Raw genomic sequence first — 13,886 nt, 5'->3', positions numbered from 1 at the left:
CAGTTGCTACCTATTTTTAATCGACTTAGGTCAGTCGCGACTGGGGCTTAAACCCAGGACCTTCCGATCACGGAGCGAGCGCTCTACCGAATGAGCTACCGTGACGGTTACTGAAGAAAAAAGAATCTTTATAAAGAATAATTTTCTTTACTGGTATATGTGCTTGACAAATTCTGTCAAACTATTGAACCTTGAATTCTACAAATAGGTGTGAAAAAATATTTGATATAGAAAGTCTTGCTTTTATTTTCCGTTTTCTGTACTTCAAATGTCAAGACAGGATGTCTTTAAATAATTATTTTGTGTGTTATTATCCATTTATTGGATCCTAAACAATTAAAGTGAAATTTGTTATTTTCTAATTAACTTAAAGAAGATTTACATATATTGACGGAAATTGTTAAAATTAATTAAGTAGGAGTAAAAGTATATGCCTAACACCAGACAAATAATACTAACAAACAGGGTCTACATAAAAGATTCCAAAGACATAAAAATTCTTGAAGTTAGCAGAGAGTTGATTTTGTGATTTTTTTAAAACGATTTGCAAATTGATAGTTTATAAAATATAAGTGCATTATAACGTTACAATAAAAAGGAAAGTAAGGAAGAGGGTAATACTTATGCTACAGTTCGGTCCTGTGTAACTTTCTCTGCAGACATAGCATACTCCATTGTTAACGTCACATACTTCACAATTTTCAGACTTACTACAGGGCAGACAGTCGCTACCATAATGGTCAACCTCACATCCTGTAGAAAGATTAAAAATACGAAAGCAGTACTTTACAATTAAATCCCTGATCATGAAGATCATAAAAATGATTATATAATGAAGGTGCTTTTAAGATGACAAACACAACAGTTTATGCAATTCCATGTAACTCACCATTTATTTCTATTTCACATAATTCAAATTCGAAAGGATTGCTAAAATCACCCCATAAGTAAAAGGAAATGGTTGATCCTGTGCGTTGAATATCAAAGTCTACTGTGTGTGGAACTTCGGTTCCATATGTATCATACACGTAAAATGGCCAATCATGAGTGTTATCGTGATACTCAAAATTCGTTCCGTTTGTAGAAAAATTTCCTAGAAGAGAATTTCAATCAAGTACTTAAAGAATTCACATAAAACTTTTTTAAAAAATCAGTTTTTTTCAATCCTTCAATCAGTTTCCTTTATAAGCTATCTTTTGATTATTCTAACAATGGGATAAACTTTTAATTGGAAATTGTGTTCCATGTTATAGTTATTGAACAAGTAGATTTGGTATCACTTGATATTCTGATTGGTGGTGACGAGTTCCCGAGTTTTTCTTCACACCCATCAGAATATCAAGTGACACCCAAACTACATGTAATTATTCAATAAGGAATTTGCATCATGTTTAAATGTCAATCATCCGGTCAAATGACATTCTGATTTAATTCCACCGAAATTAGCAAACTTTTCGCCACCACTATCATTTTACTTACGCAATGCACAGTGGGATGATGGATGTTTATCAACGAGAGTCCGCATTGCAAGACCTATTCAACATTTTACAGTCGCTATGAGTAGTTTTTTCATTTATACCGATTTACCACCAGAATAACATAAATTTCAATGTGCAGGAACACGTATAAGTAAGTAATTTTAACTTGATTTTTCTGGGTTGGAAACTGTTGGTCAAGGAATCTATTATTATTTGTTATACTATAAGCAGAATCTGAAGTACACAATTTGACAAGATTGCGACAAAATTAAGCTGATGTTTTATATGGCTTGGGCGTTTTATGAACAGCTAACTTTACATTTAATCAATTTTATCATATACCTAATACTGGGGTGGGGTGGGGCTTTCCTTAACTTTTGTCCGATATTTCACTGATAATTTAGTATGGAAATTTACATTAAAAGACCCCCCCCCCCCTCCCGAAAACACACACACACACACGTGCAAGATGAGTGTTTTGTTTTTAAGATTTGATAGTTTTTTTCCTGTTTTTGAATGGAAATATGAAGATAACGAATAGTATTCAATCTCGAAAGTCCAAGGAAACGATACAAATTTGGAGCAGAGCAAACACGGACCTCAAAATTTAGAGGTGGGATCAGGTGCCATGGAGGAGTGAGCATCCCCTGCCGACCAGTCACACCCGCCGAGTGCTCCTTGTCATGCTCGGGGGAAAAACGGAAAAATCCGTAGATAATTCAGTGTATAAATAAGGACATAACAATTAGTGTGAAAAACGTTAGTCAGCATTTGACTGAATGATAGGTTGTATGTGCTGACAAGGTCATTGTATCGATCGTAAGACTTGCGAAAAGATGACTTCAAACACACTGTTGATATCCTTGTTTCGTCAACTTGTTTTTCAATAGTTTGCCTCGTTTTAGAAAGTGTTCATACGTAGAGCATGCTCTTGCGTATCGAATCAACTGAAAGACATAAACCCCGTATGTAGGTGATAAGGGTATATTGCTACATAAGTAAGGGAAGTTGTCGATTGAAAAGTTGAAGTCATCACGTTTAACATAAAGACTATTTTTCTAGCAAAATATCTAAATATGAAAGAGATGTGTCAGAATCTGTGGTATTTTTTTTTATGTCAAGCTCACCGAGATATATCAAGTTGACATATGAATGAAAGTAACTATTGTTAATTGATAATACGTCGTCGATATATCGAAATGTCGAGTTGAAGGCCACAGCAAGTGTTTTCTTTTTCTCATGTAGAAGTTTTTAGCTCTACTGGTCAGAGACCAGAAGAGCTTATGCGATAGTAAGGTGTCCGTCGTCCGTCTGTCTGTCTGTAAACAATTTTTCAAAACGCTACTCCTCTCACAGTTTTGGTCTGATTTCAATATAACGTGGCACACAAGTCTACTACACTAAGATACATAATTTAGTGCATCGGTTTTTGTTTCAATGAACGGTGTTGCCATGGTTACTAAAAATAGAAATTTCTCTGAAATTTCTTTAAAACACTACTCCTCCTACAGTTTGGCTGATTTCAATATAACTTTGCATACAAGTATACTACAATAAGATACATAGTTTAATGCATCAGTTTTTGATTTCGATGAAGGGTGTTGCCATGGTTACTGAAAATAGAAATTTCTGTGAAATTCCTTTAAAACGCTACTCCTCCTACAGTTTTGGTCTGATTTCAATCTAATTTGGCAGACAATTAGAATACACTACGATACATAATTTAGTGCACTGGTTTTTGATTTCGATGAACGGTGTTGCCATGGTTACTAAAAATAGAAATTTCTGTGAAATTCCTTTAAAACGCTACTTCTCCCACAGTTTTGGTCTGATTTCAGTGTAACTTGGCACACAAGTAGACTGTACAATGATGCATAATTTAGTGCATCGGTTTTTGATTTCAATGTACAGTGTTGCCATTGTTACTAAAAATAGAAATTTCTGTGAAATTCCTTTGAAACGCTACTCCTCCTACAGTGTTGGTCTGATTTCAATATAATTTAGCACACAAGTAGACTGCACTATCATACATAATTAAGTGCATCGGTTTTTGATTTCAATGAATGATGTTGCCATGGTTTCTTAAAATAGAAATTTCTATGAAATTTCTTTACAACACTACTCCTCCTAAAGTTTTGGTCTGATTTTAATATAAATTGGCACACAAGTAGACTGTACTTAGATAGATAATTTAGTGCATCGTTATTTGATTTCAATGAACGGTGTTGCCATGGTTACTAAAAATAGAAATTTCTGTGAAATTCCTTAAAAACACTACTCCTCTTACAATTTTGGTCTGATTTTGATATAACTTAGCACACAAGTAGACAGTACAATGATACATAATTTAGTGCATCGGTTTTTGATTTCAATGAACGGTGTTGCCATGGTTACTAAAAATAGAAATTTCTGTGAAATTACTTTGAAACGCTACTCCTCTTACAGTTTTAGTCTGCTTTTAATATTATTTGGCAGATAAGAAGACTATACTAAGATACATGTTTTAGTGCATCAGTTTTTGATTTCGATGAAGGGTGTTGCCATGGTTACTGAAAATAGAAATTTCTGTGAAATTCCTTTAAAACGCTACTCCTACAGTTTTGGTCTGATTTCAACTAACTTGGCACACAATTAGAATACACTACGATACATAATATGTATATCGGTTTTTGATTTCAGTGAATGGTGTTGTCATGGTTTCTAATATTAAAATTTCTCTGAAATACTTTCAAAACGCTACTCCTTCAACGGTTTTCGTTTGATTTCAATATAACTTAGCACACATGTAGACTACATTAAGATACATAATTCAATTTGCATGTTGCAAAGCTTCAAATTCAAGTGCTATTTTTCCTTTGTTATACGTACAGAGAGGTAGAACTACAGTCTCATCAGAGACTTCTGGTTTTTAATAAAGTCTGCTTCATATGAATACAAAAATACGTCTGCTGATAAGGGGGCCAATTGGTACCCATGGAAATTCCAACAGATTGTTAGAAGACCTGATCTCCGAAAACTACATAGATATTGTCAATCAGATACTCAAGCATATTTTTAATATCAACTTCAGAGTACTTGTGTGTACAACAGAGTGCCTTTTAACAAAATAATTTTGTAAAAGACCAATGACAAGGTAAGTATATTTACAAGTTCCATTTTTATTGAAAAAGCAGCTGTCTCTGATGTCAAAAAGCCTGGAATTCAATTTATCGTGGGGAATGGTTGTATAAAGTGTTGAAAAGTCGTACGTTTTGATGCTTTTGAGTTTAGTAAAATTTTGCGAAGTCACGTGACTTATGGCCGGGTAGTCATGAATTTCTGAGGTCCGACGTTTTGGACCTCAAGTGCGTCTTTCTGGATCGGAGATTGAAGTAATGTTTGGCCAGACCTTAAGAGCAATGATTTCTTTTGCCTGAGAAAAAAAATGGAGTTTTTGGTGAGTTTTCAGTGATTAATTTGGGTTTTCCTTTTTGCCTTCCCCTCGAACAATTGAATTATGAGTTCTAGTCGTGAGCGGATGTCAGTACAAATAGGTAACAGTGGACACGGTAAGCCTACTTCGGATTCCAGCACTAGCGGTATTTCGTTTGTTCTTGAATTCATGCCGCCGTTCACGCCTGAGTTACTCGGTGCGATGCAGACACTACCGATCTTGCAGATAAGCCTGAGGGAAATAACAGAATCGTTGAAAGCAATTAAAGGTTTAACACAAGATATAGGGAAAGATCTATGGGAGGAAGATGGATTTGGTTTTCGCACATCTCATGTTGCTCAACAACAAGTGGAGAATATTGACAATATTCAATTGCTTGAAGAGGAAAAATAGAAGACATCGATCTGTTAAAATCAGTTGTCATTGATTTAGACAGAACGGTCAGAAAACAGCAATCTGAAATCACAGATTTAAAATCAAGGTCAATGAATCAGAATATTCTTATTCACAATCTTCCAGAAGACAATGAGGAAAATTTATTTGAGAAAATCCAACAACTCATAAAGCAGCATTTTGGAGTGGACACTTCCTTTCAAAAAATTCATAGAAATGGGCCGAAAACTCCAGGTAGATCGCAAATTATTACAGGCAGGCTGTCAAAATTTACTGATAAGGAAAAAATTCTCCAAGCGCAAAGGGAACTGAACAAAAGAGATCGAGAAGCGTCTGACCAGTCTGATCAGTCCGCGCAACCAAATGCACCCGAAAGACCTTTTTACGTCACGCCACAGAGACCAATAGAAATCGCGGAAAACAGAAAGAAACTTCATGAGATAAATAATCAGTACTGGAAGGAGAAAATAATGACACGATTTGTGGGAGAGAAATTAGTATTCCCGAATGGAAATGTGTACAGAGACAAAGTATTGAAACCAAAGCCAGAAAATATCCGGGAGATACCCCAATCAGATAAGGAAAAGCTTCAACAGACTCCTATGTCCACCATGGATTGCTCAGATGAAGGAATCACATTCAAAGCAGCTGCAGCAACAAAACAAACATACAATCAAGTCGGGAACTTTTATGAAAAAAAATATTATTGACCCAGTCTACTCAACTGCTGAACACAGTATGTTAGTGTACCGTTTTAAAGATAATACCGGCGCAATCCAAGAGGGTCATAACGATGACGGCGAGTATGGGGCAGGGAGGCGGCTCGTCAAAGTTCTCCTATCGCTATATGTTACACACATGGCATGAATTATCTCCAGGTTTTACGGTAAACATTTAGGCTTCCTCAGGTTTCAAATTATTGAAAACCTGACTGCAGACATTAATCTTGCACATAGTGGCTAAATATGTGCTCATGTCAGGTTATTTCGTTATTGAAACTGTCACGGCTTTTTCCATCAATAATGATTATTATTATTTATTGCTAATTATGTCTAAATTGACAAATTTTCCTTTCCATTTATTGTATTAAACAATACGGATTTTTCACATCTGCAGTGTTTAAGTCTAAATTATGTTACCGTTTTTTTTCTTTCCGATACTGAAATTCCCGATACTGATTGAGATGACAAAGACACATTTTTGGTTTAAAAAGCCCAAAGTACTCGAAATAAATTGACTTATCCTTTTTAGTACGTACGCTGTATGTTTTTTTTTTCTTTTTTGTTTCTGTTATATACCTGGCTCTATGTTAAAAATTGACTATTTGTTTACATGCAATTGCAATGGTTATTGCACTCTTTTTTATTGTGAGTGAGCCTGTGTTAGTGCTCTACAACAGAATTAAAATGGATTATGTTTTAATATAACTTGCATACCTCAAAATGTAAGGAGGTTAGGTTCAACTAGTAAAAGAAGATGTTTGTTTACATGGTTTAAAGAGAAATTTCCCAATCATTTTATTTATTTACAAGAAACACATTCTACTGAACAAGATCAACAGATATGGAAAATTGAGTGGGAATCGGATATCATTTTACTCATGAATAATCTAATAGCAAAGGGGTAGCAATTTTATTTCCACATCATATAGATTATTAATAATTGAATACAGTGATGATATGGGCAGATTTCTGAAAGTATCTATTTTACCAGATTACACAAAATTTACATTGATAAATATTTATGCTCCAACAAAAGATAACTTAGTTGAACAAGTTGAATTTTTAGATTTTTTGTTGAATCATTTAAAAGAAGAGAGTGATAACAATTTGATATTAGATGGGGATTTTAATATTACCTTAAACCCTATTATAGACAAACAAGGCGGAGGCATTGAAGGGAAATCCAAATACAGAGATAATCTAACCGCTGCAATGAATGATCTATCTAAATTTAAAAGATATATGGAGAGAAAAAAATCCAGATAGAAAACTTTTCACTCTTTTGCGAAAAAAAAATTATTAAGATTAAACTTTTCTTGATTCCAGCTTTTATGACACCTTTTGGAATGACAAGTATAAAACCGTCAATAAAAACGGATCATAGTGTTATTACAATAACTTTATAGGGAAAAATTTTCGTCGATAGAGGCCTTGATTTTTGGAAATTCAGTGCATCCTTATTATAAGATAAAGTATTTGTAGAGAAAATAAAAAATACAATTGCACAGTTAAAAGAAAAATACTGCAACGTAAAAAATTGTATTGGTATATGAAGTTTTATGAAAATAGCTTGAACACTTTCTTTAAATCTGAGTTTTATAGACAATAAACAAAAAAAGTCAAAGGTCACTGGAAAGGTCAAGGTAAAAAAAAAAAGGAAGAAAATAATTGATAAATTCTCATCAATTTATATATCAGTGAAAATGCTTACTTAAAAACACTGAATAGATTCTTTCAAAATTGGCAGAAATACAAAGAAGATGGGTGAACAAGGCGGGTGAAGTGCCTATAGTGCGACAAACATGAGGTGAAAAATAAGATCTCAATTACATCGAAAATTTCTTTGATATTTCATCTAACATTAAAGGAAACTTTACGTAAAATCTCTACAATTTACAAAAATCTCACCAAGACTGAAATTATTTGCCTACAAAATAGCATACACACACTAAAGAGGACAAAAGGGATCATTTTCTCATACTTTAACAAAATTTTTCGATATGAGTGGGTCTTTGCTCCATTTTTTTGAAAGTTAATCCTAAAAGTTTGTATAAAGATATACATTTTTTAGATTACAAAAACATGGAGCAAAGACCCCCTATACCTTAAAAGTACACTTTTATGACAAAACATTCGCATCTTTCCGAGAAATACTTGAAGTCCATTAAGTCAAGGGTCATATCACAAACATGATTTAAATGCCACTATTCATCATGAGCTGCGTAGCGTTGTGGATAGCGTGTTAGTCTGAAAGCAATATGATACTCCGGATTTTTATTGTTAGGGGTTCGAATCCCACGAATACCATTTTATTATTTAATAAAAGAATATTTTTTCCGAGATTTTTTTTCTCAGAAAAGCTTTGTTGATCATAATTTCATAAATTTCAATAATGAAAACTTTACTTTAAATACTTCATTAACAAATTGAATATGATTTTTTTTAAATATCTGAAGCTATAGGCATTCTGCACGCCTTGTTCACCCATCTTCTTTAAAAAAAAGTTAGGTCAAGGTTACAATAAAGTTAAAAAGTTTTTGATGCAGTTGAATACCTCTCACAAATATGTATCAGCATATGAAGTTTGATAAATATATTTGAATAGTTTCTTTGAAACCGAGCTTTGAATCTGAGCTAAACGCAAAGTGTGACGGAAGGACAGAGGGAGGGAAGACGAACATGACAAATATTATATTATACCCCGGCCATATTCATGGTGGGGCATAACAAACCTTCGAAAATGTACACAACCTGGCCAGAATTAATATAGAGTAAATACAGTTGTATACATTAGAAACAGGTAACAAGAAATACATTTTACTAAAAACAAGTACAGTACATGCATTTTTCAAGTTGTAATATTGCTGTCACTGTCAATCTCCATTACATAAAATAGAAATGGCAATCCTTATAAAATCAAGATTTGATCTGAAAACGAGAGATTTTTTTCTTGTTGAAGTTCAGCTGTTGGTCTTGATCATCTGCGTCCAACACTTCAAGGTGGTTCATACCTTGCTGGTCATTCAGTCTGGCCTCTACAATTCTTTCTTGCAGAAGATGGATATGTTCATAGCTTTTGTCTACTTCGACGGGAGAAACCCTCCAAGGACCTCTTTTTTTGTTGATTGTCCTATGTTGCCTATTCATGAAGAAAATTTTTTTATAAAATTGAAATAACATTAATGGATGTAGTACAAATCTTTTGGAAGATGAATATATATCAACCATGGCAATATGGAAAAGGATCAACTTAAAGATGGAATGAATAAAATAATGAAAGAAATACAATTTATGACCAACAGGACCATGGGTCACAACATTCACTTAAGTCACTATGGCCCTACTGTTCATTCATATGTAAAATTTTGATCACATTATGTGGCCCTCCACTTACCACCCAGGGTTACGATTCAAACAAATTTGAATCTACACTACCCAAGAATGCTTTCATACAAATATGACCAATCACTTGTTCAACATTCAAGATTTTCATTCAAATACCTGGTTAATATCACATGGTTCTATAGAAGCAGTCTTGTTAGCAAGGCTATATATGAGGTGACTAGTTGTTTAAAGGTCAGTTTAGGATGACTCGTAGAGCACAATTAAAGTTTGAATTTCATTTATATTTAGTCAATCCAACTTTATGATAGACAGTCCTGTACATATATATGTAAATAATTGATTTTCATATTTACATGTTATATGTGCATTGCACAATATAATAAAGCTGCTGCATGCCGTTGCTATGTCCAAATAGTGTGTTGTTGTTTAGTGTTCTTTCATTTGAAAGTAATGAATGAGCTTTCAGCTCAGGTGAGCTAACTAGTCAGATGCAACTGCAAAGCCAAGTTTAAGCCACGTTTGATGTTTTCATGTGCCTGAGACAGGTACACATAAAAGGGATCACAAGTTATTGAACAGACTCAAAGTCCAAAGGAGTATTTTACTGCTTAAGGACTGTGAGTGAGAAAAGTATCATGCCTGGCATTCATTGATCACAAGATACTGACTGGACGATATTTTCATTCTTGTTTGACCCATAACTTTATGACCTTGTGACCTCAAAATCAAATAAAACTTTGCTTCTGAGGGCCGATTAGATGTGGTGTGTGAAGTAAGATGCTATAAAAGGAAATAGTTGTTGAAATATTTGATAATAATATTTCCTTATTTCTGACTGAAGCAGATTTTTTTGTATCAAAGTTAACTTGCTGAACTGTTCCATCCAATTTTATTTTCACTTCTCGGTCAACCTTGGCATTGTAATCAAGGGTTGCCAACTGATTTTGAGCACGGTTTACAGGTGGGGATTAAGCGAATCTCTTTTTACTGTATAGCAAGATCAGATTGTTAACGTTCTCCAGCTCTGCAGTGCTTCTGTAACACAACATAACAGAGATGAAATATTTCATCCTACCATGGTTTTAAAATACAGGAAATACCACTTTCTGGTAAGAAGATAATTATTTACTAAGAAGGTAACACATGATATTGTACACCTAAAATTAAAGTAGTATGGAATAGACTTTAAAAATTGTTTGCTAAAAATGATTTCGACTAAGGCTTTGTGTGGAGGACTGCCTTTGTTCATCCACTCCTTGTGGCCCCCCTGCAGTGGGCCATGCTTACATTGGCAAGCAACAAAAAGTTGCTGCCAAAGGAAATATCCCATTCGTGTTCATTCATGATATGGTGAACAATACCACACTATATTTCCGAAAAAGAAATCAATAATATCATTATCAATACCTATCAAACTTATAAAAGAGTAAAAACATTTATTTCATTCATAAGAATCACATGAAAAAAGTGTTACCATAAAATTATCCAAGTCTGTAGCAGAGCAACAGGAAAACCAGAAGTGGTTTATGATGTCTGTATTCCAATCAAGTAATGCTCTGCATACCTTTGATTGGCGTGGATTTCCAAGGTTTTTTGCAGCATGCCAAACATAATGTGAATATTATATGTTTGGAAAGACGTTCTCTGAAATTATAAGTCATAGAATTTATATGCAACATAAACATGTATAAATGATGAAATTACTTGAGGCCCATGGGCCACATTGCCCACCTTATCACTTTAGTAAGAGAAAGCATTTCATTATTGAAAAGTTTAAATATACGTGCCTCCAGGAGGGGAGGGCATGATATGAATAAATTTGAATCTACATGAACTGAGAGTACTTTCCTTATTATATACAGTACCATCCAGACCCAACCTGACACAGAAGCAGTCCCGGGGACTGCTAAAGCAGTCCCACAGCAGTCCCAGTGGTCCCAGAAAGCAGCCCAGTGTGCGGGGTTAATTATATTAATGGGCGGAGATTACACAGATATGAAATTACCAATAAACGATGTAACTATAAAAGGCAATCGAAATTGATGATGCATTTCTTTCTGAGCAGTAACAACAAATATTTACAATTCGTATGCGACAGCCATTTCTGAACTGTTAAGAAAATCACAATACGTGTATAGAAACAATTAATAAAAATCGAACGAAGAAGACATTTACATCTACTAATAACATGGACTTTTAAACACAGTTTTGTTGCACATTAATTTTTCACCAAAATAAATCTATTTATTTATTTTCTGTGATTGATATTGGTTTCCATATATTTTTTTTTATAGAAAATTAAACTTGAATGTTTATTTTCCATCAGAATTAGCTTTAAATAGGTCTTATAATTATAGAGCAAGGCCGATTCCCATACTATACTCTGAATGCATTTTTAGTAAGTACTGGAGCTTTTGAAAATTCTTTGTTAAATTTTGCCGAGTAATTTATTTCAGTCATGATTATTTTTACTGAGTTGCCAATTTAATTCTCGTTAGATTCTCTATGTAACAGAAAACAATAACACTCAGCTTTAAGTGTTTTATTTAACATGTATAAACGTTCGAGTGTACATCTGTTAATCACGCGAATTGAACCCTCGGATTATGTTCAATTAATTAATCCCGAAATAAATTTATACACAATTATTGAAACAGAAAGATTTTTTGCAGTAAATAGATTGATATTAGTGTCATTGGTGATCAGCATGTTCAGTGATGTGTAACACTGATACCCAAGTAACATGCATTGACTTTCTGCTAATTATGCCCAAAGGCGATTGAAACCTCAGGTGTTGACACCATTTTATACAATTGTATATTGCTCTTTATTAATCGGCCAGGTAAACACAAACAAAACAAATAAGAAATAAGTCACAATTCCCGATATTTTCAATTGTTTATTTTTAAATAAATGTACTCTTTTAATAACGTGTTTATAAATAAAAAAAAAATCATAAATAAATCCCCCAGTAATTATTCATATTATTTATATGACGAAAGAATGGTAGAATGATTTTATTTCATGGTCATTTAATAAATCATTAGGTTTTATTTGAGGGCGGTAGAAAAATGGCATGGAATGTTCTTTTTTTTTTAAATAGCATGGAATGGTCTTTTTAAGCATGGTTTTAGCTTTTTTAATTAAAAAAAATCCAGTACAGTACGTCCCTCTGAATATCTTACTGTAATGATAGAAGACTATCTAAGTTTCTGAACTTGTGTCCGATCCTTATGACTTTGTCAATAAAATATGTTCAATTCACTATAATGACAAGTTTGTTTTTGTTTTTTTAAATAGTGCTAATGCAAACTTTGAGTATAATTTGACAAAATTAATTAATTAAATAGGCCTAAATAATTTTTTTGAACACCTGTGTAAAAGTTTAATTAAAGAAATAAAAATAATCTCCTGACTTCCCTTTTTAAATACTTTCATTTTTTAAAAAATTAATTCTAGACTTCAATTGTGTAAATTTACAGCCCCTGAAGACATTTAGTAATTACATGAATTTCTACATGTATCTTTACTTATTAAAATTTTGTAAGAAATCCTTGTTTTTTTTTAATTGTTCAACTCAAACACCTCTCTGCTGAAAGTAAACAAAATAACAACAGGGAGCCTGTAAATTCAGAATACACAAGGGGCGGAGCTATCATGTCACTAGAGCTGTCCCACAGCGGCCCCAGAGCAGTCCCAGAGCGGTCCCAAAGCAGTCCCGGGGACTGCTTTTTATGAATGCTTAGGTGTCAGGTTGGGTCTGGTTCGTACTGAACGACTAATAACGGCTTTAAAAGATTTCACAGATATTCTCCTATACACATTCGTATTAGTATAATCTTCTTTTGTGGGGTATCCCTTCATTTGAATAAACTTAGATTTCCTTCATTCAAAAATGCCTTTTGGCATGTTTTGTAGAAATAAGCCCAGATGTTCTTGTGAAGATGCCAAAGAGGTGAAAAGTGTAAAGGCAATACATGACAGATGGACACCCTTTAATCAGAAAAGCTCACTTGAATCTTTGGCTCAGGTGAGCTATTAAAAAAATGTCTTGATATATATACACTATCATAATCATCATAATTATTCTTACTCATTATTGCCCCTATCTGTATGTGAGCATCCGTTACTACTTCCTCAATGTTTACATGTTTTTCTAGTAGGTCATTCATGGATTTCAGGCCTTTTCCATGTTAAAACTTTTCTTGCCTATTTCCCTCTTGTCCATGGTCATGAGGCTAATTGTCTTTTTGGATTGATTATCCATCATGGTGTAAGTATAGTACTGTGCACTGTGGCCAGGACTGTCCTTGCGACCATCCCCTAAAATCAGAAAATTGTTATCTTTTGTTAAATAGTGTCACACATTAATTAATTCACACTTACACTTTTGCGGAAGTTGCGAGATTCCAAGATCCCAGGACTATTTCCTGAGGTGAAGTTGAGGGAAATTATCCTGGTCAAGGGGAACTGGATCCTTGCTAACTTTTTCAGTGGTATACTTTATAACTGTTT

At 33.7% G+C, this 13,886-nt stretch overlaps 1 protein-coding gene and 1 pseudogene across 1 annotated transcript; one reads left to right on the top strand and one right to left on the bottom strand.

The window, feature by feature from the left end:
- Positions 1–5,396: 5,396 nt before the first annotated feature.
- LOC133180184 (uncharacterized) lies at positions 5,397–6,014 on the top strand. Its single transcript, XM_061314749.1, has one exon. It carries the CDS (start codon positions 5,397–5,399, stop codon positions 6,012–6,014), a length of 618 nt encoding a protein of 205 aa, XP_061170733.1.
- Positions 6,015–8,942: 2,928 nt separating this feature from the next.
- On the bottom strand, positions 8,943–13,645 carry LOC133180183 (uncharacterized; annotated as a pseudogene).
- Between the last annotated feature and the right edge of the window lie 241 nt (positions 13,646–13,886).

Source organism: Saccostrea echinata, unplaced genomic scaffold (assembly GCF_033153115.1).
Source record: "Saccostrea echinata isolate AGI-Se365-2 ecotype Australia unplaced genomic scaffold, CSIRO_AGI_Sech_v1 ptg000006l, whole genome shotgun sequence".
NCBI classification, from domain to species: Eukaryota; Metazoa; Mollusca; class Bivalvia; order Ostreida; family Ostreidae; genus Saccostrea; species Saccostrea echinata.
This window is presented reverse-complemented; position numbering and strand designations above follow the sequence as displayed.

Coding starts and splice junctions, on each gene's coding strand:
- LOC133180184 (XM_061314749.1), top strand. CDS start 5,397: ATGAATCAGAATATTCTTATTCACAATCTTCCAGAAGACAATGAGGAA.